Consider the following 26,619-nt stretch of genomic DNA (forward strand, 5'->3'; position numbering starts at 1 on the left):
TGTCTCTACCACTACCATCCCCTAGAAGGGTATTACAACAGAAACGAGGGGGAACGTTGTGAGTTGCTGCGGACACCGCAACTCTACAGTTATACCCGATACTTAGTCAGTATGGCTCTCCTCCGGCAGCCGCCGCTAATATTGAACGACACGACAAAGAATGCGTGCGAGAGAGACAGAAAATCAGTCTGAGCGTGACGTCGGGCGCTGCGTAGCCACTGCAAATTGATTTCTTGCTTTTGGCTACAAAAATGATCCGATCTGATCCAGATTCAGCAATCTGATAGATATGGTCATTATCTATGATTCTGCGTTTTTAGTTTTCTCGAATGTGCAGTATTGTGGATGCAACAGATTTTCGTTCTTTGTGGGGGCGGAAGGGGGTGTGGCAAAATTTTGACATATACGTTTTATAGTGAGATCTAACAGAAGTGTGGATACCAAATTTGGTTACTCTAGCCTTAATAGTCTCTGAGATTTGTGGATGCCGCAGATTTTCGTCCTTTGCGGGGCGGAAGGGGGTGTGGCGAAATTTGGACACGAAACGGTCAAGGTCCGATATCACAGGAGTGTGGATACCAAATTTGGTTGCTCTGGCTCTTGTAGGTTCTGAGATCCTTGAACTCATATTTTGCAATTGGCAAAACCGACAATGAAACCTGTGTGTTAGAGAGAGACAGAGCGGGAAAGAATGAAATTGTTTTCTTGATTCTGGCTATAATAATTATACGATCTGGTTGAGATTTTACACTCTAGAACATATAGTCATCCTCTACGACTCTTCGTTTTTGGTTTTATCGTATCTTTAAAAATGTGGATGCCACAGATTTTCGTCCTTTGTGGGGCCGGAAGTGGGCGGGGCGAAGTTTTGAAATATTTTTGTAGCAGTGACATATCACAGAAGTCTGGATCCAAAACATCGTTGCTCTAGCTCTTATAGTCTTTGAGCACTAGGCGCTGAAGGGGACGGACAGACGGACAGACGGACGGACGGACGGACGGACGGACAGACGGACAGACAGACAGGGCTCAATCGACTCGGCTATTGATGCTGATCAAGAATATATATACTTTATGGGATCGGAAACGATTCCTTCTAGACGTTACACACATCCACTTTTACCACAAATCTAATATACCCCAATACTCATTTTGAGTATCGGGTATAAAAAAACACACGCAGTCAAAATGTAAATGGAAATTGAAAACGAATGTGTTTGGCTCTGTTTTATTTTTAGTTGACAGGTTTGGCTTGATTTTTGTCAAATATTATGCTAACAATGCATAATTTATGCGAACCATTTATCACAGATCCGACAGATCCTGTTCTCAGAGTGACTGTCGTCAGAGTCAGTCTTTAAAAACAACGTTGACAGAAACATTGACATTCGAAACACGAAGCCTGCGATGTCTACTGGGGCGAGTCGGGCTGCATTGAAATTTTGGCTGGATCGAGTTAGAGCCAGACCCCGACCAGGCCAGACGTTGAGTTGATAGATCAATGAAGATGCGTTGATCAGTGCGGAGTCAGTGATCGATGAACTTTTGTCATTTAAGCCCGTTCCAGCGATTAACACGATCGTTGATTAGATCATCGTCATGTGGAGGCAAACTTGTACGATGTGCCGTCAGTATTGTGAAGAATGTTTCTGCAGGTCCGGTCATATAGATAACGATTATTTTTGAATGATAAACCCATCCACTATCCAACGTCTATGGTATTCAGTAAATAATGCGCTAATTACCCTGAAAACCTATTGAAAAGCCCGACCGTAACCATACCTTTGTGATGTCGCTGGAATGTAATTATGTTTTGGCCCAAGCAAAACCCATCAAACGAAATTATGTCAGCTTATTGGTTCCGCATTTGAGCATTTTACCGGCATTTGCCTTTGGACGATCAAAGAGTCAGCTTCCTAGCGCCTGATGATGGGTCGTCACCTCGGTCTCGGCTCTAGCCCTGTGTAAGTCGCCCAGAGGCGTAGTAGTGGCGCTGGGCTTTCTATATTATCTACACGTACTCGTAGTACACTAACCTCTCCCTTAGAGCGGCCATGTGTCAGTATCTGTGATGTCAATGATTGCTTGTTTAGCTTTGGCATCATCATCGGGAATCATTGCTATTATTACTGCTACAATTACAGCAAAGATATTGCCAAATGGGCCGTATCCCGCCCAATGCCCAACAGTAGCTTTGGGCTTTTGTTGGTTGCGGCGCGGCGCCTGCCGCCCGACAATAAATCAAAACGCTTAGAGACGGACAAAGGGGCCGGGAACTGAGACAAAGCCCATCAATGGTCCCCCGACCCGGGACTCAGCGGCGTCAAAGAACGTCAAACGTTTTTATAAATTTCGTTTCGTTTCGTTTCTTTGGCCCACAACAATGGGAATGAACGGTAGAGCCAGGTCTGGCTCTGGTATTGCTCTGGTAGCATTAGGAGCAGCCCTCTGTCTCTGCGAAAACTGCAAAGTCAGCGACAACACCAGCAAAGCTGAAAAAGCATTCAAGTTATATATTATTTACTTTAATAGAGTCTCTCCCTCCGTTGGGAAATGACACCCAGAGTGGGGTCTGCGCCTGCGTGACCCCAAAACCGAAACCGAAGCGAACCGAGCTACCCTTTCACCTGGGATTGGGTTTTATTAATTGTTTATAATTATTAATTTCACACCGAATCCGATTAACAGTCGCGACTCAGGCCCCAAGTCGGACTTCCGCTAGCTGTTTTCGTGCGAGGATGCTAAATCTTTTTTGGGGGGAAAACTTAAAAGGTTAACACATCGCGTAATCACTGTTTGCCAAATTGTTTATGTTGTTTACGATTTCGCAACCAGTTTCGTATTAATAAAATTCAATAAAATGCAATTGTCGAACGCATCCCACATGGAAAACTTTTCGAAAACAAAAGCACCAAAAACATCATCACACTGGAACACTCGAAAAGTTGATGGAAACCGCCGACCAGTTTGCATTCGGCATTTTGAGTGCTGAACTAGTTGACGACGGCTGCTTCGGGCCAAGAGACAGAGAGATACTACCACAACGGCGCATCTTTTTTATTGCAAAAATATTGAAAAATGAGTTAACAGCCACATACAAGCATGCATATATACTCGTACATACATTAGCTCTTGTTGGTGACTGCGCCCGCGACTTTAACACAAATTTCGATTTTGGTTTTATTTAAAGCGAGGGGTGGGGTGCATCGGGTTTTTCTTATCTAATGGGATGCGCTGGATGGGACTGGATAAATAAATCTGAAAACTTGTGAATTACTGCAAAATTGCTAGTTGAGTCATTCCCTGCATAGAATACGATTTCGAGTAAGCAAGATATGACGGTTCATTGAAACCCAAACCGAAACCGAAAAAAACCCAGAGAAACAAATAAACACATTAATAATTTGTCTTTTGGGACAGACTTTTTTTGTTGGCGTAGGGTATTTTTTTTCGCCATAATCGAGCGTTCACACACATAAGCTCTCTGATGGGGCCGGGCCGTGACTGAAGAAAGTCAAGAATAACCAGATCGGGTTCGAGAAGATTAGCTGGAATCGGTAGAAACAGACATATCGTAGATACATTTGATTGGCTGGAAAAACTTTTGGTTGCCATCTGAACTGCAAACAAGATGGATAGACATTTATTTGTAAATTCGAATCGAGCCGTTACCAACTAGCGGAGACGTCACACATTGGAGCTCACACAGCTCCTCATTCGCTGACATGTGTCGACCTGCAGCCCTAGGTGGAATCAGCTGTTTTCACACTAGCGGTTCCATGGGGCTCCATGGTAATTACATAAAGATGTAGTTACCATGTAAAGAAATTAATTTAGTGGACATTGCTTAAACTTATTTGTAAATTCATGACTGGATGGCAACAAGTGTAGGGTACTGGCTACAAATATTACAATAAAATCGAAAACAAAAATTCTTTTGTACTAAACTTGTTTAAGCCAAAAAAAGCTAAATTAAATTTGAAATAAGTTAGATTTCAAGCTATAAGCATTTCAATTATTTTTCAAGCTATTTGATTTTAAAATCAGCCAAATCCCCTTAAAATAAGCTAAAATGGCAACAGTGGTGATAACCCAAAACAAAAGAAAGAGCTTTACGGATCAATGAGCTCCCTGTTTCGTAGCCTCAACAACAGAAATCCAATAAAAGCAAATATTTAGAATAGGCCAGTCAAGTAGAAAATGGATTCACTAATCGGATAAAATTATGTGGGCATTGCAAATTGTTTTATCTAGCTAATAATATTCGACGGAATATCAAAATTGAACAATAGGAACGACTATCCTCTTTCGTTTTTGTTTGTTTGACCATTTTCGCTAAAACCTCTTTATATGCAAAATTCAATAAAAGCAAGTATTTAAAATAAACCAGTCAATTAGAAAATAGATTCACTAATCGGATAAAATTATGTGGGCGTGGCTAAATGTTCTATATAGCAAGTAATATTCCACGGAATATCAAAAACGAGGAATATGTAAAATAGAACTTGAATTTGTCAGTATAATTACGGTATATTTTTCAAATGAGACGGTATATTTTGGTATATTTCTGAGGGTCGGACCGTGTATCTTATGGATAAGGTCCAAAACAAAACAAAACAAAGAGATTTACGGACCAATGAGCTCCCTGTTTCGTAGCCTCAACAATAGTTTTTCGTCGAAGCGCGAAAATTCCTGAAGGCAGCGCTGATAAACACTTTGAACGAGAATGCCCGCGAGATCGAGTTTGAGGTCAAGCAGAAGGGATTGGGTAAGTTCTGGGTGCACTCTATGAATCATTGCTGTAGGAGGATGGGACGTCCCACATTTCAGGGGTTGTGGGGCTGTGCGAGCAGACCAGTGCCCTGTGCACCACCTTGGAGGCGGTGTTCCTTGGACTCGTTCCTTTGGGCCACCTTCAATGTGATTGCGGGCGATGTGAAGCGGCGGCCAGATCGGGCAGATCCAGGGTCTGAGTCAGATCACCTCGGAGATTGGCCAGTGTCGCGCCTGGGTGCGCCAATCCCTCAACGAATCGGTGTTCTCGTCGTACCTTAACGTCATGCGGAAGAATAGCTCTGCCATATCGCACTACTACAAGCGACACGCTCTGGCCAAGGATGCCGATGGCCTGGAGACGGCTTCCAAGATTATGGAGAGCCTAGAGGACTACGTCCAGTTCGACTTGCCGGTTAACTCGAGCCTGTTAAACCACTGGCCGGACTACTCTTTGCAGCCCTTAAATCATGTCCGGTATGCACTGGTCCATAATCTAGTTCATTGTATGGCTGACTATTTTGAATACTTCATTATAGATCAGCAGTAAAGTAGACATAGCCAGCTCCCTGGGCTCCGATATTGTGACCATACCCACCTCGCAGCCTCTGCAGACCAATGAGCTCTTCTCAGAGTCCATTTCTAACAGCCCCTTCAGCCGGAGCGGCAACTTCGGAGTGCCGGACTTGAGCCAGCGCGAGAACCTCGACCTTCTCATACAAAAGTTTGACGAAATGGACATCATAAGCGAGGAGCAGTCCCCGCCCGTAGCAACAGCAGAAACGAGTGAAGCTGGAGAGCCAGTGGCTCGTTCGGGGAGCAACCAGAGGTCCCGGAAGCGGTCCAAGCGTCATATAGAAGAGTCCTTCGCCGACCTGGCAGATGAAGAACTGACCAGTCTGCCCCATGGCAGCAATTCCCTGTCCAATCTCATGCAGACCTCCTGGTCCGGCGACCTGGATCTCTCGCCCACGGCCACCGAGCAGTTCGCATCGCGTCTCTTTCAGCGGTCCGTGAGCATGAGCAGCTAGAGCAGCCTGCGCTCTCCCACCACAGATCAAGGTGGTTTTGTTAACGAATAAGTTTGTAAAAGTGCGATATATTATTATGGCTAACCCCAAGAAAAGGCTTTACTTTACCTTTAAACTAGATTTAAGTGCTTTGCTGTTATGTTATGGCTTGTCTTGTCAGCATTTACACACACTTTACTCAAATATTCACTATATAAACATACATATATACTCGTTTATATAGTAGATATCGATTGACTTACCGCGTTCATTGCGTCAACTTTGGGCCAAGCCAATGACAAGTTCAAAGTTTGCTCAAAGTTTTCAAAATGATTTTGGAATTTATTTATCTGATAACTGCAATGATTCTGATTCGGATGCTGAATAAAACGTTATGTTAAATGCTGGTTAATACTTCTAGTGACACCAATTCTAACAACAATAATTGAATTCAATAATAATAATAGTAATAATAATATTTATGTAGAGCAGTACTCGTATTACATTCTATTCTGTATACATTCATACAGTATGTATGGCCAAAAAGATCTAACAAATGTTCACCAATTGCGGATAGATCTTAGATTAGATACTTGAGAGAGATTTTATCACACAAATCTGGGTATTACCACTAGTTTCATTAGACTCTAAAATAGTGACAAGTGTATGACAAGATTCGTTGAAATGCTCTCAGTTGTGCTTCGATTAGGTATTGCATCTAACATTCTTCGTTTTGTGTGTATTGCACTAGAGTCTAGACTCTAGAGGCTCTTCAAGTATCCCAGTGCAGAGTATTCCATTCCCCCCTCCAAGTATTCGTGTATACTCGTATCTACATATATTAATTAGTTGTGTTGTTGCTGGGTTTTAACAGGTTCAGTCTAGTAAGATATTCATATAGAGGCGCTCCTAAATACAATACAATCGTATTGAAACATACAGATACAATGCATATACTTATAAAAGATTTGCTGGCTGCTATATTGCTGTTTTCATAATTTTACTAACTTTAGGTGCTATTTCCTATATACAAAACGAACAACTATGGTTAAGGATTGGCTTGCTTGCCAAGTGCTGCGAGGGAAGACGCTACAGAGAGTTGCGCGCATAAATTGGGATTCGATTCGTTCCCTCAGAAGAGTGGTATTTGGTATTGTTCCACTTTTATTTGATCAACCTTTCGTAAAATTTAGTACAATCACTCCGCACCGTGCCACACCGTATATCCGCATTATGTACAACTCATGGGCAACGATATGGATCGCCTCAGCAGACCGTCGAGTTGCGCGCCACACTTCCCGCCGCCTGTGATTGGGGTCGAACGGGGGAGGAGGCCCTACCGGCCGTTCTGGCTGCTCCGCCGCTGTACAAGAAACTAGATTGCCGTATTACGGACACTGTGGCAGCGGCCACGCCTGCCTGAGGCGGTGGTGCAGGTGCCCGGTGCTTCTTCAGTGGTGCATAGGCTGGCTTCAGTGCTGGCGGCAGTGTACCTCTTCCCCCGGAGCCATTGAATTGGTATTTATGCTGGCATTGTTGTTGCAGACAGCCGAAATGTTGTTAATGCTGATGTTGTTGTTGCTGGGCGTCTGGGCGGCAGCTGAAGTGTGAGAGAGACAGAGAGAGAGGGAGAGAGGCAGTGGGGAGAGAGAGATATATTTAAAAAAATGGATAGATAGCGCAAGATATAGAGAGATAGATCAATGGGATCGATATGGGGATATCTTGATCAATGTTTGTGCAGGCAAAACTCCGACGAAGCATACAAATGATAAACGGAAAGGAAAGAAAGGAACTGCCAAAGGTGTAAATGCAGTGGAAAGAAGAGCTCAAAGACGTCACAAATGAAGAGAAACACAAAACAGGTGACGAAGGAATGCAAAACTGTATGACATAATTCGGTATATCAGAAGGAGCCACTGAAGATAACAACCGATACAAAAATTAAGTATAACGGACAGCGAACAGTGGAACACCTGTAGCTCTTTTCTGTTTTATATTTAAATTTTAATACAAAACAAATGAAATGGTTTACATGTTGATGTAAATCCAATCGAATTTTGGTTTATTGTTCCATCCAAAAGATAATTTTAAAATTAAAACAAACAATTATACTCGTAGTGTGCCTGTTGGATACTAGAACTAAAATTCATCGCATCGGATGTCGGATATATGTACATAATATGTGTGTGTATGCCTATGTATGCATATGCATTTAGAGATGCGCGTACAGATAGGTAAGATATATAAAAGATATGATGGGAGTGGAGTACAATTAAAAAGCATGCGCTATATGTATTTCAAATGTGTTGTGTTGTGTGTGGATCGATTGAGGGGGAGGGGGATACGGTGGTATATGGAAGGACTTCTCTTTACATACACACACATAGTACATATGAATATATACGGGATATATCTATAGCTATGCGTAATAATATTGTGTGTGCTTAGTGGTAATATCGCGTTTCGTTAACATATTTTATGGAGATGTTGATCGTATCTGATCTTCATCTCCCTATCTTCTTCTTCTTGTGAAATTTAACAAACTTTAACATTAGATGGTATAAGATAGATAGTGTTTGGATAAAGCTATTCAACTTTAGTATTATGCAATATACAAGATAACATTCATCTACTCTTCATACACTCAAATTTTATTGGCTCGTTAACAGTAAAATAAAACAACAATAATCCAAAAAAAGATTCCTAAACTCCCCTGGTTGCATTTGTATGCATTTGCATGTGTTTGTTTCTTTGTGTTCGATTGGATGGGTTTTCAGTGTGTTAAACAATAATAATCATAATCATAATAGTAAGTAATACATGTTTAAAATAATATATATATAGCATGAGTTGTATGTATAAAAGATAAGAATCGTTGTATGCGAAATGACAGAGCGTGTGCCTTAAGAAACAATTACATAATTATATAACAGCATTGCATTCCATGTGTGTATATAAGAATAAACGCAGTTACATAAACATATACCTATGTGTATGTGGTTGTGTATCTCTAAATACTGTACACATGTATTTAAAGCACTCACAGAACAGACACACCCACACACACTCACACGCTCACAGACGACGACATACCGTTGCTCGCCTTAAACGTTCGACTAGGATAGATTTTTTGTATATTAAGAAACGGCGGCGGCTTGGGGAACTCGGTCACGTTGTGGAATCGCTTCCCGAACTTGGTCTCCAAATCGATGACCAGGCGGCCCACAGTTGCACCTCCTGCTCCTCCTCCTGCCGACAGTCCTGAATTGCTACCAAACTGATGCGAGGCGTTGGCCATGTGCGTGGGTGGAGTCAGCGGGGCATTGGGCCGTATGGATGAGTGACGCTGTGGCGGCACTGGCGCTCCAGCACCCGACCCTGATCCGGATCCAGCCTGCAAGATGGAGAGAGGAGTCAGTTATGTGGCTTTTGATACCGTGAGTATCGTGGGTAATCTCGGACAACTCTAGTTACGTTGCGCTTGCCGTGGAGCATCATCATTTTGATAACCTTGAATGGTGGGCGGTCGTGGCTGTAGTTCCGTTTCAGATATTTGCTAAGCGAGAACAGCCTCTTGAACAACCAGTGCTTCACTCGAACATTCTGGGAGAAGGCATCAATGAGAGCTCGGCCTGGCAGTGGACAAGCAATGGACCGAAAAACAAGGCGAATGGAGGGTCGTGTGTCGTGTGTTTTGGTCACGTCTCACATTTGGAAAATCAATATCCCCACCTCCCCTCCCTTTGGCACGAAAATAGGTGAGTTATAAAAAGTACGACTGGCGTGCCCCAAAAAGTGCGCAGCCAGGAGCTGCTCGGAGAAGCGCCTGCGCAGTGAGAGTAAGCTCTGCACTGCGCAAAAAGCAAACGTTCTTTGGGATAGGTTATGGCCGTGACGCTGTGACTGATTTGAACAGGTGGAACCCCAACAGCAGAGACAGCAGAGAGAATCCATACCCGTCACGATCTCATCTCTATGGACAGTAGCTCACGAGCTCCGCTCCTTATATCTGTTCCAAGTCTGTTCTGCGTGGTGGAGGCCAGCCAATTGTCACCTTTGCCATTTGGGACAACCTGTTGTTGTTGTGTTGCTGGTACTGATACTGCTACTCTGGCTAATTGGCTACTCACAGTGCTCGATTGTCGCTGCGGCGGCGGTGGAGGCGGACAGCTGCGGTGTGGCGGCGGGGCTGGTGGATGGATGATGGGTCCCCCATTCAGTATGATCGGCCGGACGGTCGAAGACTTGGGGCTGGCCGTAGTCGATGATGAGGCCGACGAAACTGATGCTGGGGTAGGCAGCGGCGGCAGCGGTGGCGAGGAATTTCCATTCATACCATTCATACCGTTCCCGATGCCAACCGCACGGAACTGGTCACGCAGGGCGGCCACGCTGCTACTGCTGCTCGAAGTGGAGGGCGGTTGGGTAATGGGAGTCGAAGGGGCCTGAGTCGTAGTCGCCGCACTCTGCACCAGGGCCGTGTTGACGGCACTTAACGGCGCTGCAGATGATCCAGCTCCGATGTTGCTCAGGTTTCTGTTGGAGAAGCTCCGCGCCGGTGTTGGCGGAGGTGGAGGCTTCACCGATGGTCGTGCTACAGGAAGGAGGAGGAGGAGGAGAGACGTCATTCCATTCTCTCATCGTGGCGATTTTCTTTGAGGTACTCACACTTTGGTGGATTGGGGGCACAGCGCATGCTGGCGACGCTTCCGTCGCTGCCCTGCAGCTGGAGCGGAGCCCGCATCGTCCCAAAATGCTGGAGGGTGGGGGGCAGCATAGGCCCAGACGCTGGCGGAGATCTGTGGAGGAGGCAGAGACCCATATTAGTAGCGCTTAGGGTAATAGTCGGGGCTATAGCCAGAAATCAATGCAAATCGAAAGCCATAAAGATAAGCAAAAGCAAAACCCAAACTATATCAATGGATTGACTGACTGGATCGTGGGGTGACTGAAGCAAGCGGTGTGCATACTTAGCTAGGGTTTACTGCACTGTAATGTACTCTATACCTGGGCGACTTCATGCTGTGGTGCCGCGTCACCGCCGGACGCTGCTGCCCGTTACCCAGAATCAACTGCTGGAGCCCCGGCGGCTTTGGAGCAAAGTTCGGCTTGCCAAAGCTGATGGCCGGCTTCTGCTGCTGTGACTGAATCTGTGTTTGCGTATGGGACTGCGCTTGAGATGGCAACGGTGTGGGCGTGGCCGTTGATGGAGGCGATGCTTGCTGTGAACCACCACCACCAATAGAAGAACCAGCACCACCGAACAACGTTGACTTATTGGGCGCCAGGTTGCGTAGCGATCCTGCCGAGGACGTTCTGCTCGAGTTCAGCGACGTCGTGGAAGCACTCGCAGTGGTTTTTGCCATCGAACTATTTACAAAACTATTCCCTAACGAGATACTGTGGATACCATGGATAGCGTCGTTTGTAGTTTGTATTTGTGATGGGTGTGTGGTGTGGTGTGGTTTGGGTGAGTGGTTGGTTGGGCGGGTGGGATAGGAAGATAACCACGAATGCCCGGCAAAGAAATCCACCCGAAAATAAAGAAAGAAAATGTGGAATTTTAACAAAAGTTTCAAAAATAAAAAAAAAACAAAAGAGTATCAAATGTTGGAGGTGCCGGACTGCTGGTGGATCCAAGCATAAACTTACTTCAGATTGGCCGCCTTGCTCTTGACGCTGCCACTGCTGTTGCTGCCGCTCTCCGAGAGCGTGGGCGAGGCAGCTTTGACGGCGGCAGCTGGTGGCAGGGCAGCGCGGGGTGCGATATTCATGCGCTCCAATATCGAATCACTTGAGTTGGTTTGCTGTGATGGCGGTAGAGAACAACAGATGGATTAGATATTATTATTTTTCTTGGGAGCTCTTCTAATACGAATTCTAGCTAGAGAATATTCACATGTCAATGCTCCTGAATATTTACTGATTCCTATACAGGCTTTCTAATTCTATTTCTATTTCTGAACTTCTACTGATTCCTATACAGGCTTTCTATTGTTTTCCAAAGATCAGTCGTTCCTCTCTCACAAATAACGCTCTCTTCTATAGAAGTACTTTGAACAGCATTCGTGTTTCCACTCTTAGCATCTATCCCACTCCTCCTCCCTAATTATTTTCATTAATATGGTGAGATCTATATTTAAACACTCTGCCGTCTGTGGGTCCATCCGTACATGGCTGCCTTGCCCTCACCTTTGGCGGTTGCGGTGGAGGTCCCCGATTTGTTTTCAGATTTGCTTCTGTGGCATTGATATGCTGGGTGCCGCTGGGTGCTTGCGGCGATTGTTGCTGCTTCTGCTGCGCCTTCTGGCGCTTCAATGTTAGGTGCATGGCCAGCTCTGTATTGAAGTCCATGGGTCCGTTGCTGGATGCGGCAGCGGCAGTGACGGCTGTGGGGGGCTATGGCTTCGTTGCTGCTGCTGTGCTATTGCGGCCGCTGCTACTCCGGCTGGTGGTTGTGGAGTCGCTGCTGCTGCTGCTCCGGCTGCGGGTGCGTGTGCGTTGGCGGAAAGCGGAAATCAAGTGAGCAACGAAATACATAATTTGAATTAACATTTGTGAACCTACTGCGATAGCCATTCACGGGCTTCAGCTTCGGCATTTGCGAGTAGCCTTCGAACAGGCCCCCAATTTGGGGGCTCCATTGCCAAGGCCGTTGCTGCTGCTGCTGCTACTACTGCAGTTGTTGTTGTTGTTGCTGGTGCTGGTGTTGTTATTGAGGGTGCGCTTGGCGCCTCCAACTCCCGCTCCTGCTGCGGCATCTCCTCCACATACTTTCCCCGATATCGCCGGTCCGCTCTTGTCCACGGTGTTCGTCTTACGGAGCTTGGTGCCCTTCTGGATGGAGCTGAGGAGGGCAGAGCGGGGATCTACACCACCTTTGCCTCCACCGCCGCCCAGCTTCAAGCCGCCCATGGCCGGGGGCGGCGGGGGTCCTGGCGGTGGCGGTGGTCCCGGTGGTGGCGGTATGGCCATCTGCAATTCCAAATATAACGATTTTAGGGGTTAATTTTGTTGCTCTTTTAGAGCTACATATTCTTGATTTATGTTTAGAGCAATTCTACTTTTTTGTTAGAGCTTTTCTTTAGTCTCATTCTCGCTTTTGATCAGGTCTTCTCTTCTGGCCACAATCTCTGCGTCTGCCTCGTAGGGGCATTGGCTCAAGACTGGCTCTGCTCTGCGTCGAGAGACTTTCAAAGCGGAGGTACCGCGGAGACCGCTGTCGCCACCCACACGCCGCAAACATACTCACAAACAGACGCAGCCATGCTCCACCACAGAGATTTAATAATACAATTTCTATACTTATTATTTATGTCGTGTTTTGTTTTGTCTTTTCTCGAGATTGACGCCTCGATAGCCAGCAGCCAGCGACGGCGAGCAGCAGCATTCCCACGCACCGAAGCCTGCAGTGCTCTACGGATGCGAACGGAGCAGTCCATAGATTTTATATATCAAAGATATGATGTACTCTCTGGGACTGGGAAGGGTATTAACCAACATAAGAAATTTCAAGCTCAAGCGGCGCGTAAAGCTGCAGAGTTTGACAGGAACTGGACCGGGCAGACATCCCACATCTCCTTCAGCCGGAGGCCATCCCACGTGATCTGTGCAGATCTTGCAATACGCGTATGGGTGTTGTCGCGATGCTCTCTTAATATATTTCCATCATATTTATGGCTCTCTCCTACAGAGAATACGAGCAGAAGGCGAAATCGAATAGCAACAGTTATCAGGAAATTATAATCACGGCATTTCCATAGCTCGACTGATAAGACGGGGGGCGAATGAATCCGTTTCTTCATGTGATTTCCATAAAATGTTCTGTAAATAGGAATTCTCAATCAATTTGAATAGATTCTCTGGAAATTCCGATTCAATCGGCCAGGCTCCGTTTTTCACTTTCACAAAAGTTTTCCGATTTACTTTTGAAATCACATAAATTGGGGCTCTCTTTTTCCCATTCCGCAAGATTTCTTCGTTTTTAAAACGAAAACATTTTCGTTGACGAAATGAAAAGTAAACGGCTTTTTATACAACAAAACGAACCCTAATTGCAAAAGGAAAAAAATAGATGACTTATTGATGCATTAACATAAACTTGATACCTATATCAGGGTAATTTAACTTGTGCTTTTTTTATAAATAATTTTATTTTAACCCAACCTCAAATTTGGTTCGGACAAAATTGGCCACAGCAACAACAAATTTCGTTTTGGTGTAAGCAGCTGACGCATTCCGATTTGGTTATCGGAACGTTGGCAAGTAATCAATTTTTGCGTATAACAGCACAAATGTGCATGTAACAGCTCAGACTGTGCTTGTAACATGCGCTTAACAGAACATCTGGGTGAGCACAGCTGTTTCCCGCCCAATTTAATTCCACTATGAACTTCCCCATTTGGTGCGCACTCTGCTTCCTGGCCGTTCGTCTCCGTCTCTCGGAGGTAAATCCACAAACCAAAGAAAAAGTAAAACTTTAATGAATAGGCATTCCCAACAGTCGTTAGATTTGGTAGAACAATTGGAGGCCATCTATGAGAATGCAGATACGTTGCTCTCCAGGTATGCTTTCACAGAATAATGCTACACTGAAGAATGAACCACAGACATTCTACAGATTGAAGGAAGAACTGCAACAGCACACGAATAGAGCCCAGAAAAGCATCAACCTGCTGCTTCCCACATCCTGCCTGACGGCAGCAATCGACCAAAACGGTTTGTACACCATAGAGGTCCCGGGACTGAGTCCCTTTCCCGTGTTCTGCGAGTCTCAATTGGCAGGACCTGGGTGGACAGTGATACAGCGACGCACCAACGGGAGCCTAAACTTCTTCCGGAACTGGGAGGAGTACAAGCAGGGCTTTGGGGACCTCGAGGGAGAGTTCTTTCTGGGACTGGAGAAGGTGCGCGCCCTGACGGCCCTCGAACCTTTCGAGCTCTACGTCCACCTGGAGGATTTTGATGGGGAGCGGAGGCACGCGAGATTCGACGAGTTTGCCCTCGACACAGAGGAGGATGCGTATGCGATGAATGCTCTGGGCAGATACACGGGCACGGCCGGAGACTCCCTTCGATCGCACCGCAAGATGAAGTTCTCCACATATGATCGCGACAACGATCGGGAGTTCACCAAGAACTGCGCCTTCTACTATCTGGGGGGATGGTGGTACAATGCCTGCCTCGATAGGTACGTTTTTCTTTTATCTGAAGTGCACTTATAGTATAATCATCTCATGCGAGTATATATTTATGATCTCTGAAGCAATCTAAATGGCCAATATATCCAGGGCGGCAAGTACGAGGAGAAAATGTTCGCCCGGGGCATGTGCTGGCGCTCGTGGCGTGGCCACAACTACGGCTATAAGGTAACCCAAATGATGATAAGACCCAAGTGCCGAAATATTCCAAAGCCATGACTCACGCGAGAGACAGCGGAGGAAGAGGAGGAGCGGGTTCTCAATGAATAAAATATTTTATTTTCATAATGGCTTGAAGATCAGTCAGTGTGGAACGGAGAGTCGTAAACAATTTGCATGTACTCGATTAATATGCGAAATGTGTTTTCATTGAATCATCATCGAATCACCAGGCGAATTGGCTGAGAATATAAATCAGATTCTTATATAGTACATATCATTAAAATCATGGTCTAGTATATAGGTAGTTTCACCAACTTCCTGATAGATTATCGCCCCGAGCGAGGGAAACTTGACCTACGAATCGGAATGAATTGATAAGGCAAACGATTGAAAATCGTTTTGTAAATGTTATAGAACATCTATCTCTCCAGTCTAATAGATTGATAGAATCGAGTCAGAGAGGACAGAATCATGGAGCTATACTGGATTTCCATTTCAATATTGAGTTTTTACTTCCACCATTCCGATGGCAGTCGGAGTAATTTCGCAGTTGCTTACGAGAAAACAGAGGCAGTGCTTGCCAGCGTAAGATCTCAAATTGAGGAGCTCAAACAGATCTATGGAGCGGTAGTCGCACAGAATATGACTCAGGAGAGTGAGTAGAAAGGCTTCATTTACAGGAATTCATGCATTGATCTCTCCTCTGCTGTCAGCTGTGGCCTATCCGTCATCCTGCCTGGCTGCCTCCACTAACACGAACGGGGTCCACACCATAGAAGTTCCCGGACTGGAGCCCTTTCCCGTCTTCTGCGACACTCGGGTGGCGGGATCGGGCTGGACAGTGATCCAGCGGCGCCAGGACGGCAGTGAGAACTTCTATCGCAGTTGGGAGGAGTATGCCTAGGGCTTTGGCGACTTCAGCGGAGAGTTCTTCATGGGTCTGGAGCGACTGCACTTCCTGACGACGGCCGAGCCCTACGAGCTGCTCGTACACCTGGAGGACTTCTATGGCGGTACCCGCTACGCGAGGTACGAAGACTTTGTGATTGGCAATGGCTCCGCCTCGTATCCGCTTGCGGTTCTGGGCAAGTACTCGGGGGATGCCGGAGATTCGTTGAGCTACCACAGGGGGATGCCGTTCTCCACCTTCGACCACGATGTTCTGGGCCACGGGTGTGCCATGACCTACCTGGGGGCCTGGTGAGGGAGGAGCTCTGTCTAAACACTTTTTTTGAGACTAATTTCCATCGGTTCTATTGCTTTTCAGCAACCTGAACGGACAGTACGTGGGTGGGGGCAGGTACGAGGCGAAGCTCTCGGGCCGCGGCATCTGTTGGATGACTATGGCTATAAGGTCAGTCAGATGATGATCCGGCCTAAGTGCTCCAATAGCATACAAAGGCATAGGCACAGCAGGCAGAGCCTCAATTTCAGTTGAATTCCAGTTCCAATCGAATCTGAATCGTTATTTTTTGTTGATAAACTTTATCAGCGTTTATGCTTTTATTTACATTTTGATAATAAGTTTTCACTGTTGCTTTTTTGGTTTTGTTTTGATTTATTTTTATTTTCGGGTTTTCGCACACACTAACGACAAAAACAAAAGTAATTCTTTTAATATGAGTGAAACACGCGTTGCTCTCCGCTCGCGGCTCGTATTCGATATGAAGAACTTCAACGGCTGCGCATGCGATGCCCCAACTTTGAGCCCCAAGCAAAGCCAGAGAGAGGGAGACGACACTTTTTTCCATTACGTGCGTCAGTACAGGGTGTTGTATACACAGAGAGCGCACTCACGACAAGCCTGAGAACGAGTGTACCGCTTTATAACTGTGACTTTAACGAAGACGACGACGAGAGAGCGAAGAGAGCGTGTGGGTACAATTATAAAATTAGCTGTTAAGGTCGCTAGGACAGCCAGCTGTGACGTCACAATTAACCAATCAAGTTTTGCGATATGCAAAACCGCAGGCACCACCAACAAAGCCAGTGACAAATGCACACACGCAAGACAGCAACACAGATAGAGCCAAGCGCATACACGCAAGACTGGGAGAGAGACAGACAGAAGACAGACAGACAAAGAGAAACTGCGATTGCATGTAAACCGATGATCTCCTCCAGATGCCAGATGGGGAATGAGAGATTAAGAAAGAGACGCCGAAGAAGCAGCAGCAAAAAACGCTTAAACGTAAGCTTAGCCTTGTGCGTGAGTGTGAGTGTGAGTAGAAACGTGCGAAATATTTTGTAGTCTCGACTCATTAAAGTGGCACAGTGGGACAGGTCCAGTGCAAACCTGGCCAGTGGCCATTCCCCAACTACTGTCCACTCTTAGAGCGATCCCCGATGCACAGCACAGGGGTCTGCGTATGATTCATTGCGATTGATTCACCCAGTCGGATTGCCGCTTAATTGAACAGCTGCTGACGCTACTGTGTCTGGAAAATGGCCCCCAGTACCCGGAGAAACCGTTTTCCGTATATACAGTATCTAGGGATGATTTCATTTCAAACGAAGAACAAATTAAGTTGTTTTACTCATTTAAATTCGGCATAACCCGTTCAGTCGGGAAGTTTGCATGTTTGATTATGATATCCACAGTACAGTTGCATATGCTTGATGACTCCACTTGGCAGAGGGTAGAGGCATTCCCTCTATGGATTTCCTTATGGGAGATTTTTGGGTATCGAAAAACACTCAAACTTGATCAAATATTAACTCAAACGATTCATGACTCATGGGCGTGTGCGAGTTCGCTGGAAATTAAAGGTATTATACCCCAGGTATTTCTACAGTTTCTCTATCTTATCTTTATCGCGGCGGGCATTGCTTTTTGGCTCGGTGGTGGTTCTGGGGTCTGGTTGCACACAAATGTGAATGGTCATGTTCTATGTGTATAGTCGTAACCGTTTAAGATTAAGATCCGCTAATCATTCTGATCAATTGTTCCATCTAACATATAGTATATACATACTTACTGTAACGATCCGTTCTTTTCCCGTCTGATGCAGCTGGGCTGGCTCAGCGGTCGGTAGGCTCGCTGCAACAATATTTGTATGTTGCCCCGACGACAAGTAAGAAGGCACGGGTTGGGTCTTGTACTGGTATGCTAATATGCTTTATTGGTATCTTAAGTCTATCTTACGCTATTCCGACTCCGGTGCGGGTTCTCCTCGTGGTTCTCCTCTGTGGTTCGATGAGTGTGTCGCTCCCTGGGCCCCCCCACGGCGTCGCCGAGCGTGGCACCGCCGGCTCTACTGACTGGGGCTAGCGATTCTTGGCACGTGGCCCAAATCCGCCTCTCAGTCAGGCGCCTGACGCGTTCGCTCTCACTCGACTCCCTTGGCTTTGCGGCCCGAGGATGCCTCACTCCTGGTGGGATGCGCGTCAAGCGTGGCACCGTTGGTTCAAGGGATTGGGGTCTTTGGCTCTTGGCTGCACGCTCGAGTCCGCCTCTCGACCCTCACACAACGTGTTCGCTTTCTAACGCTCTTTTCCCTTCGCTTGGTCTCCCTCTTGTCGCTCACTGTGCACTTCACTCTTGCTAGCTCCGTTTTCTGACTGTCCCTTGTTCCTGGTCGCGGCCCTCCTCTTATAGGCTCGCTTCTGCGTCAGCGCCGCCGATGCCGCCTGGCGCTAACGGCACTTTCCGCCATGCGGTGCCCGTATTTTTCCATCGGCGTTCCTTCATTCCCTTGTCGCTTTCCAACGGGACCTGGCTGGTGGCGTGATCTCATGACCATATTTGGTCATGCGCTGGGCCACTGCCGGCACGATCCCGTCATCCCGCGGCTCTCTCTCCAGGGGTCCTCCCCTCTCATCTTGGGTCCCCGGGAGAGCTCTCCTCGGGAATTCGCCGCCTCCGGATATCGAAATCTGGGGCATCCACAAATCTCAGAGACTATTAAGGCTAGAGTAACCAAATTTGGTATCCGCACTTCTGTTAGATCTCACTATAAAACGTATATCTCAGAATTTCGCCCCACCCCCTTCCGCCCCCACAAAGAAAGAAAATCTGTTGCATCCACAATATTGCACATTCGAGAAAACTAAAAACGCAGAATCATAGATTATGACTATATCGATCAGATTGCTGAATCTGGATCAGATCGGATCATTTTTGTAGCCAAAAGCAAGAAATCAATTTTCAGTGGCTACGCAGCGCCCGACGTCACGCTCAGACTGATTTTCTGTCTCTCTCGCACGCACTCTTTGTCGTGTGGTTCAATATTAGCGGCGTCTGCCGCAGGAGAGCCATACTGACTTAGTATCGGGTATAACTGTAGAGTTGCGGTGTACGCAGCAACTCACAACGTTCCCCCTCGTTTTTTTTAAAACACCCTTTTTTTTTGGTTTTTTTTTTTTTACTTGTTCTTGTTTTCAGTTACTTTCTTCTCCATTCTTCTTCTCTACTCTTCTTTTCTCCTCAATACCTAGCCCGGAATACCTCCTGCCGGTCGGTGGACACCAATAGACGGTACCGGACGCCTCCGTCGTTGACCAGACGCTTCATTTTCCTTTCGCGAGAGAGCGCGTGACGACGGCCGGCCACTCCTCGCGGTTGACGGGCCGCCACCGTGAGTTGTCCGCCGACCTCGTCTGGGGCCACGATGCCTGGCGCTGGAGCTGGGGCCGGCGCGCCTCCGCCCGCTCCCCTGGGCACGACGCCTGTCGGCCCAGCTTCGGACGCTCGCCCTGGCCGGGTTCCGGCCATCGCCAAGGACCTCTCTCCCATGGCTCAGGTGAGTGTTGTTCCGCGGCCTCGTCCTTCTTCGCTTCCGCCGTTGCTCTTGCGCCGTCATCCGCTTCGCCGTCGGCCGCCACCTCGGCTTCGGGCGCCGCCGCTGGGCCCTCCGCCGTCAGTGATGTTGGCGTGTTCGTCGGGCCCTCCGTCTCGACCTCTGCCGTCCTCCCGGGCGCCTCCTCGGGCACCTCTTCGGCGGTGGGTGCCACCGCTGGGCCTGTCGACTCCTGTGGCCGTGCCCGCCGCCTCGGGTCCCGCTCGTCACTGGCGCGTGGTGCCTCCTCCCACAGTCGAGCCTCCCTCGCTTCTTGCCCGGGCTGCTGGGGCGCGGGCCCAGAGGCCCACGATATGTGCAGCGTTTGCACGTGCCACATCATGCCGTCTCGCACCGCGGAGCGCACCTCCTGCGAGACGAACGGCCCGATGGCGGCTCCCTGTGGCCCGTGCCAGTGCTGCTGCTGCTGCTGATGCTGCTGCTGCTGCTGCTGATGCTGCTGCTGCTGACGCTGCTGCTGCTGCTGCTGATGCTGCTGTTGCTGATGCTGCTGCTGCTGACGCTGCTGCTGCTGATGCTGCTGCTGCTGACCCCCTTGACCGCGCGCGTTGTCAGCCGGCGGCCGACGCCGGAACAGCTCTTCCTCTGCCCCCGGTGACGGTGGGGCCTGCGGCCGTGGCTCCTCCTCGGACTCGACGTGTTCAGGGGGTGGCTGCCAGAGCTCCTCCTCCTCCACCTCGGCTCGTCGTAGCCTCTCCTGCCACTCCTCTTCGGGCGACTGGACTCGAGCCGCCTTCGGCGCTGGTGGGCACTCCGCCTCCTCCTCGTCGCTGGAGATCACCGCCAGCCCGCCTGCCGCGCCCTCCGCCCGCGTCGCCCTTGCCTTCTCCGCTTCCGCCCGCAGACGCGCCGTCTCCCTTCGCTCCGCTGCGTCGACCCGGCTAATACACCGCCATTGGTGCGCGACGTCTCGCTCGTGGCGCTCCGCCTCCGCTTCTTGCGCCGCCTTTTCAGCCTCCTGCGTGGCCTTCAGCCTCTTTTCCAGCGTCAAGGCGTCCTCCCATACACGCCGTTGTCTCCGCTCCACCGCCGCCGCGGCCAGCGCGAACCGCCGGTGCCATTCCGCGAGGCGTCGTGCCTCAGCGGCCGCGTTATCTTCCGCGATGTCGGCCTGCGTTGCCTGCGGCCTTTGACCGCGGTCTCGGTCGGCGTTGTCTGCGGCTCTTTGACCGCGGTTTCGGCCGGCGTTGGCTGCGGCTCCTCGACCTGTGGGTCTGTCGGCCGACGACTCCTTGGCCGTACGCGTCGAACGCGTGGACGCCCGCTTCGAGGCCCGCTCACTGGGCTCCTCCTTCCGCGTCTCCGTGCGCCCCCTCCTTCCTCCCTCAGGCCGCTCCTCGCGCTTACTGGGGTGGGGCTTCTCGCGCTTGTCGGTGCGGGGCTCTTCGTGCCTGCTGGTCCGGGGCTCCTCGCGCCTGCTGGTCCGGGGCTCCTCGCGCTTGCCGGTGCGGGACTCCTAGCGTCTGCTGGTCCGGTGCTCCTCGCGCTTGCCGGTGTGGGGCTCCTCGCGCTTGCTGGTGCGGGGCCCCTCGCGCTTGCTGGTGCGGGGCTCCTTGCTACTGCTGGTCCGGGGCTCCTCGCGCTTCGTGTGGGGCTCCTCGCGTCTGCTGGTCCGGGGCTCCTCGCGCTTCGCCTCGCGTGCGCGTTCTCTCCGTGGCGCCGGCTCCCAGCTCACCAATTCTAGGTCACTTTCCGCCTCGGTGTACCCCGGCGATACCATGGGGGACACCGTCGGTCCCATGGATCCCGCGGTTGACACTAGCGGTGAGGCCATCAATTGTAGCTCCGGGTACCTACTCCTACTCGCCCTTTGCTCCTCGCGCTCGACCTGGTACGCCTGCCGCCGACTTTGTGTATCACCCATAGCCTGATACCCGCGGCGAATCCATTTTCGCTGCTCCGCTATGTACCTTATTAAGTGCTGCTGCATCTTACCCTTTTTCCTTTTTCCACGTGGTCAACTTTTGAAAAGACCTGATCGAGCGCTGCTCCCCCCTTTATAAGGGCTCGTGCCGGTGTTCACCGTTCCCTGTAACGGTGCCTTACATGGGCCCGTGGGACGGCTCTCTCTTGCTTTCCAGCTGGCTCTCTCGCTCGCTCCCGTTTTTAAAGTTATCCGCGCCTCTCTCCGCGTTAACCCTTTTTTTTTTTTTTTTATTTGGCCCTTTCTACTTCCAGGTCTGGCGACGTGTTGCCCGGCTCCGCCTCGGATCTGGTAAGCCTCCCGAGTTCTTGGGTTCCTCATCTCACCTTGCCTTTCTTCCAGCCCGTCCTTGGGTTCCAGTCCAGGGTGCTGACCGATCTCCCAGCTCGTGACCAATAGGTCCTCCGACCTTTCGCCCGTGCTGCCCAACATCGGGCCGCCCCCCGTGGCCAGCTCCGCCCGTCTCTGGATCGGCTTAGACGCGGATGTCACCCCCGTGCAGCGCCTCGGACCCAGGGATCATCCGATTCCCCAGCCGGTAGACCGCGCACGGGCGGCATCCGCTTTTGTCCCGCCATCCCCGACGTTAGCAGCTGGCTTCGATGCCCTGGACCCGGACCCGAACTTCTGCTCATCTCGGAACCCCCTTCTCGGGCGCCCCCTCGTCCGTCGACGCACCACGCAACCCGCCCCCCCTGGGATAGTGGTAACCCGGGTATCTTCTACCTTCTTTGCCTTTGATCAGTTCCAATTGGCTGACGAGCTAATCCTCCCTTTTTTTTTTCTTGTAGGTCCAGCTTTATTGGTCCGCCGGCCGCCGTCTGCTGCTCCGTTTTACTGAACCTTAGTTGTAAGAGCATCCAGTACGGCCTTGTCCTGCGTGGCATCAAGTTGGGCCACCCGCTCCTCCCTTGTGGGCGATTCATGTCCTGCGTGACACGCGTGGTTCTTAGTTTTATTGAACCTTAGTTGTAAGAGTATCTCGTACGACCTTGTCCTGCGTGGCATCCAGCTGGGACTCTCCTTTCTGCCCCTGCCGTTAGTCTCTGTCTTCCGTGCTCGTCCACCCTTCTCCGTATGCCTCGCCCGTTGCCCCTCCTTGTGCGTCGCCTACGCTTCGGCTCCAGGGCCTGTTTTAGGGGTTCCTTCCCCGGGTTGTGGCTTCAGGTCCCCTATATGGGCGGTCCGCGTCCGTTTCTCGCTGTCCTTCTTTAATTTACAAATGACCGGGGACACGAAATCCATTATGGTGTAGGGCCCGTCATATTTCGGGGCCAGTTTTGCCGCAAACCCTTCGGCCGCGTTGGATAGATGGTGTTGCTTGGCCCATACCTTGTCTCCAATCGTGGGTTTCCACGCTCTCCTCCTCAGGTTATAATACCTCGCCTGGTCCTGCGCCGCTCTTTCGAGATTCCGCCTCACCAGTTGAAACACCTCTCTCAACTTGGCCGCGTTCTCGTCCGGAGTGGGCGTGCCCTGTCCTGTGCCAAGCGCTTCGTCATCGTATAGAGCCTTTGGTAGCCCCGGCTCTCTCCCTTGGACCACGCACGCCGGCGAGTACCCGGTGGATTCGGACACCCCTGAATTTACGGCCAACATTATCTCTGGCCATTTCTCATCCCAGTGAAATGGGATTCATAGTTCTGGTTCCCGGTGAACTGAGCTATCATAGTTTTCACTGTCCGGTTAGTTCGCTCCGTCGGGTTCTCCTGCGGCGTGTACGGGGCCGTGAACTGATGCCGTACCCCCATCTGCTCCAAAAACCTCTTAAAAGCTCTACTGGTGAACTGGACGCCATTATCCGTGATCACCACCTTCGGCACGCCAAACCGGGACACGATGCGCTTTCGGAACGCTTTCGTTAGTGCTTCTGCCGTGGCCTTTCTCAAGGGGACCAACTCGGTCCATTTTGAGAACCGATCCACCATCACCAATAACATGGCATTCCCATGCTTTGACCTGGGCAGAGGACCCACGAAGTCGGCACACACCGTTGCCCACGGCTCCTCTGGCACTTGTGTCAGCATCTTCCCGGCCGCCTGCAGTTGACTTGGTTTGTAGCGTATGCAGCTTTCACACTTTCTCACGTATGTCCTCACATCTCGGTGCATCCCCGGCCAGTAGTATCGGGCGGCTACTCGGGCCATCGTCCTTCTGCCGCCCGCGTGCCCCGCCTCCGGCGAGTCGTGATTCTCTCTTATAACTCTCTCTCTTAGATCCTTCGGTACGAATAACTTCCATGATGCTATCTCCTCTTCTCCAGCCCGGTGCGGGATGTGCCGGTATATCCGGCCTGCTTCCTCGACGTAATCCGGATATTTCCTCGGTTCCGTCCTCATCCTCTCTTTGACCTTTTTAGTCCATCCGCACTCTGCCTCCGGTTCGTGTCCCTTTTCTGCTTCCGCCTCGGTGGTTCTCAGGCATCGCTCCGCCAATGGCTGTCGGGACAGTGCGTCCGCCACTACGTTCAGCGGCCCTTTCCTATATGCCACTTCGAAGTCGTATTGTTGTAGCTCCAGCGCCCACCTGGCGATCCTCCCTGTTGGGCTCTCGATGCTGTTCAACCATTTCAACGCCATGTGGTCCGTGACCACCTTGAAATGGTATCCCTCCAGATAGGGCTTTAGCTTTCTTATAGCCCATACAATGGCCAGACACTCCTTTTCAGTCGCCGAATAGTTCTTCTCTGCGCTATTCAGAGTCCTACTGGCGTATGAGATGACCCTCTCGCCCTTCTCCGTCTCTTGCGTCAGGATCGCCCCCAGTCCGTAGTCGCTGGCGTCCGTCTGGAGCACGAATTTCTTTGAGAAATCGGGGCATGCCAACACCGGATCTGCTGTCAGCCGACTTTTTACGTCCTCGAACGCTTGTTGCTGTTCCGTTGACCATTCCCACTTGGCCTTCTTCTTCAGCAAAGTGCTGAGGGGCTGCACCAACGTGGCGAATCCCTTTACGAAACGCCGGTACCAGGAGGCCACGCCCAAGTATTGTCGTAGCTCTTTGACACTCGCTGGCGGCTGCAACTCCTTAATGGCCGCCACTTTCTCGGGATCGGTGCAGATTCCGTCTCCCGTTACCAAATGCCCCAGGTATCGTAGCTCCTTCCTAAAAAATTGACACTTGTCCACATTTAAGCGCAAGTTTGCGTTCTTCAACCGTCGAAAAACTTCTTCGAGGTTGCGCTTGTGCTCCTCCTCGGTACGGCCGATGACAATGATGTCGTCTTGGTACGCGAACGCGTGTGGCATCATCTCGGGGCCTATCACCTGGTCCAATGCCCTCTGAAACGTAGCCGAGGCTGAGTGGAGTCCGAATGGCATCACCTTCCACTGGAACAGCCCTTTGCCGGGCACCGTGAACGCGGTGAACTTTCTACTGCCTTCCTCCAGTGGTATCTGCCAATATCCGTCCTTTAAGTCCAAGCCACTGATGAACCGTGCCTCCCTGAGCTGGGCCAAAATATAGTCTATTCTTGGCATGGGGTACGCATCCTTGATGGACTTCGCGTTTATCTGTCTGAAGTCCACGCATAATCTCCACTTTCCCGTCTTCTTTTTGACCATCACGATGGGTGAACTGTACGGGCTCTTCGATGGCTCAATACACCCTCTTTCCAGCAGTTCGTCAACCTGTTGGTTGATTTCGGCTTGCATCTTGGGATTTTTGGGATAGTAGCGCTGTTTGACCGGCTGTGCATCACTCATAGAGATCGTGTGTGTAGCTATGTTCGACACTCCCTTCAGTTCTCGGAACTCTTCCAACTCCTTTGCCAGGAAGTTTTCAACCGATCCCTCCTCCGCTCGCGTTCCGTCGGATGCGGGCTCGACAGACCTTCCCGTGTTCGCTACCACCGCCACTGACAGCCTCTCCTCCAACCGCCCCTGGCGGTGGCCTCTCGCCGGGATCACAATCCTGTGTCCCGCACAGGTCACCTCTGCTCCGACCGCGGTGAGGAAATCCCATCCCAGGACCAGCTCATCTATTACTCCGGGCAACACGAGAAGCGGGATTGTAACGATCTTGTCTGCCACTGCCTGTTGTTGGCTACAAACCACATGAGCGCCCGACCCTTTAGCAGCTCAGGCATGGCTCGCGGAATTAGATTCAACTCCAACCCGTACATGTCGGCTGACCACTCGATCTGTTCCAGGAACTCGAGTGGTTTCGCCGTTCCGTCGAACCGAAACGACCCCTCCCTGACCTGCTTGGCGACGTGGGCAAAACTCGAACTGGGCGGTCTCGTGGTTTGTTTATCGATTCCCCGTCGACGATCCTCCCCTGCTCTCCCTTCTTCCAATCCCTGTGGGTTTCTCGCGCCCCCTTGCTCCGGCTGTGCTGGCCTGGTTGGCCTCTCCCCACTCTCTGCCCGCGGTCGGCTAGGCGACCGGCTTTTCACCGGGACCGCCAGGCTCGCGATGAGCTCTTCTGGGGTCTCGGACGGCCGTCTCCACAGCGTTACTTGCTCCGCACTCGCCGGCAGCGTCAGGCGCTCGTATGGATCCGCCCCGTCCTCCATTTGGGCCGCGGTCACGGCTCCTCCCGCCTTCATCTCCCAGGCCTCGAGCGCGTCCGCATACTCCGGTTCCTCTCCGTGTTTCTCTATCCACTCCTTGAAGATTCGGCGCATCTCGGTCAGCGTGCCTTCCAATCGAAGACCGCACGCCCCAATACCGCACAATACGCCCAATACCGCCCTTCCCAAATGCACTTTGTCTTTTGCTTGTCGAGAGGCCCCACGTTGGGCGCCA

The 26,619-nt window shown here is 50.1% G+C and overlaps 2 protein-coding genes and 3 pseudogenes across 2 annotated transcripts; 3 read left to right on the forward strand and 2 right to left on the reverse strand.

Moving 5' to 3' along the window:
- Window positions 1–4,604: 4,604 nt before the first annotated feature.
- Window positions 4,605–6,197, forward strand: LOC117185866 (annotated as a pseudogene).
- A 732-nt stretch (window positions 6,198–6,929) lies between these two features.
- Window positions 6,930–13,053, reverse strand: LOC117192468 (annotated as a pseudogene).
- A 639-nt stretch (window positions 13,054–13,692) lies between these two features.
- On the forward strand, window positions 13,693–15,418 carry LOC117192466 (ficolin-1-like). Its single transcript, XM_033397159.1, has 4 exons — window positions 13,693–14,233; window positions 14,290–14,351; window positions 14,407–14,976; window positions 15,052–15,418. Exons 1-4 carry the CDS (start codon window positions 14,174–14,176, stop codon window positions 15,203–15,205), a joined length of 846 nt encoding a protein of 281 aa, XP_033253050.1. The 5' UTR covers window positions 13,693–14,173; the 3' UTR covers window positions 15,206–15,418.
- A 41-nt stretch (window positions 15,419–15,459) lies between these two features.
- On the forward strand, window positions 15,460–16,814 carry LOC117192467 (annotated as a pseudogene).
- Window positions 16,815–17,937: 1,123 nt separating this feature from the next.
- Window positions 17,938–21,811, reverse strand: LOC117192858 (auxilin-related protein 1-like). Its single transcript, XM_033397612.1, has 3 exons — window positions 21,623–21,811; window positions 20,836–21,385; window positions 17,938–18,005 (listed from the first exon to the last, which is right to left on the reverse strand). Exons 1-3 carry the CDS (start codon window positions 21,809–21,811, stop codon window positions 17,938–17,940), a joined length of 807 nt encoding a protein of 268 aa, XP_033253503.1.
- Window positions 21,812–26,619: the final 4,808 nt, after the last annotated feature.

This window comes from Drosophila miranda (genome assembly GCF_003369915.1).
Source record: "Drosophila miranda strain MSH22 chromosome Y unlocalized genomic scaffold, D.miranda_PacBio2.1 Contig_Y2_pilon, whole genome shotgun sequence".
In the NCBI taxonomy this organism is placed as follows: Eukaryota; Metazoa; Arthropoda; class Insecta; order Diptera; family Drosophilidae; genus Drosophila; species Drosophila miranda.

Excerpts from the sequence above, each read along its gene's own strand:
- LOC117192858 (XM_033397612.1), bottom strand. The coding sequence starts at position 21,811 with ATGGGTGATACACAAAGTCGGCGGCAGGCGTACCAGGTCGAGCGCGAG. Across the intron at positions 21,386-21,622 it reads CGGAAAGTGACCTAGAATTG|CGCGAGGAGCCCCGGACCAG; the intron begins GTGAGCTGGGAG and ends CGCACCGGCAAG. Across the intron at positions 18,006-20,835 it reads CGTCGCGCACCAATGGCGGT|ACCCCAGAACCACCACCGAG; the intron begins GTATTAGCCGGG and ends GTGTGCAACCAG.
- LOC117192466 (XM_033397159.1), top strand. The coding sequence starts at position 14,174 with ATGAACTTCCCCATTTGGTGCGCACTCTGCTTCCTGGCCGTTCGTCTC. Across the intron at positions 14,234-14,289 it reads TTCGTCTCCGTCTCTCGGAG|TCGTTAGATTTGGTAGAACA; the intron begins GTAAATCCACAA and ends CATTCCCAACAG. Across the intron at positions 14,977-15,051 it reads TACAATGCCTGCCTCGATAG|CAATCTAAATGGCCAATATA; the intron begins GTACGTTTTTCT and ends TGATCTCTGAAG.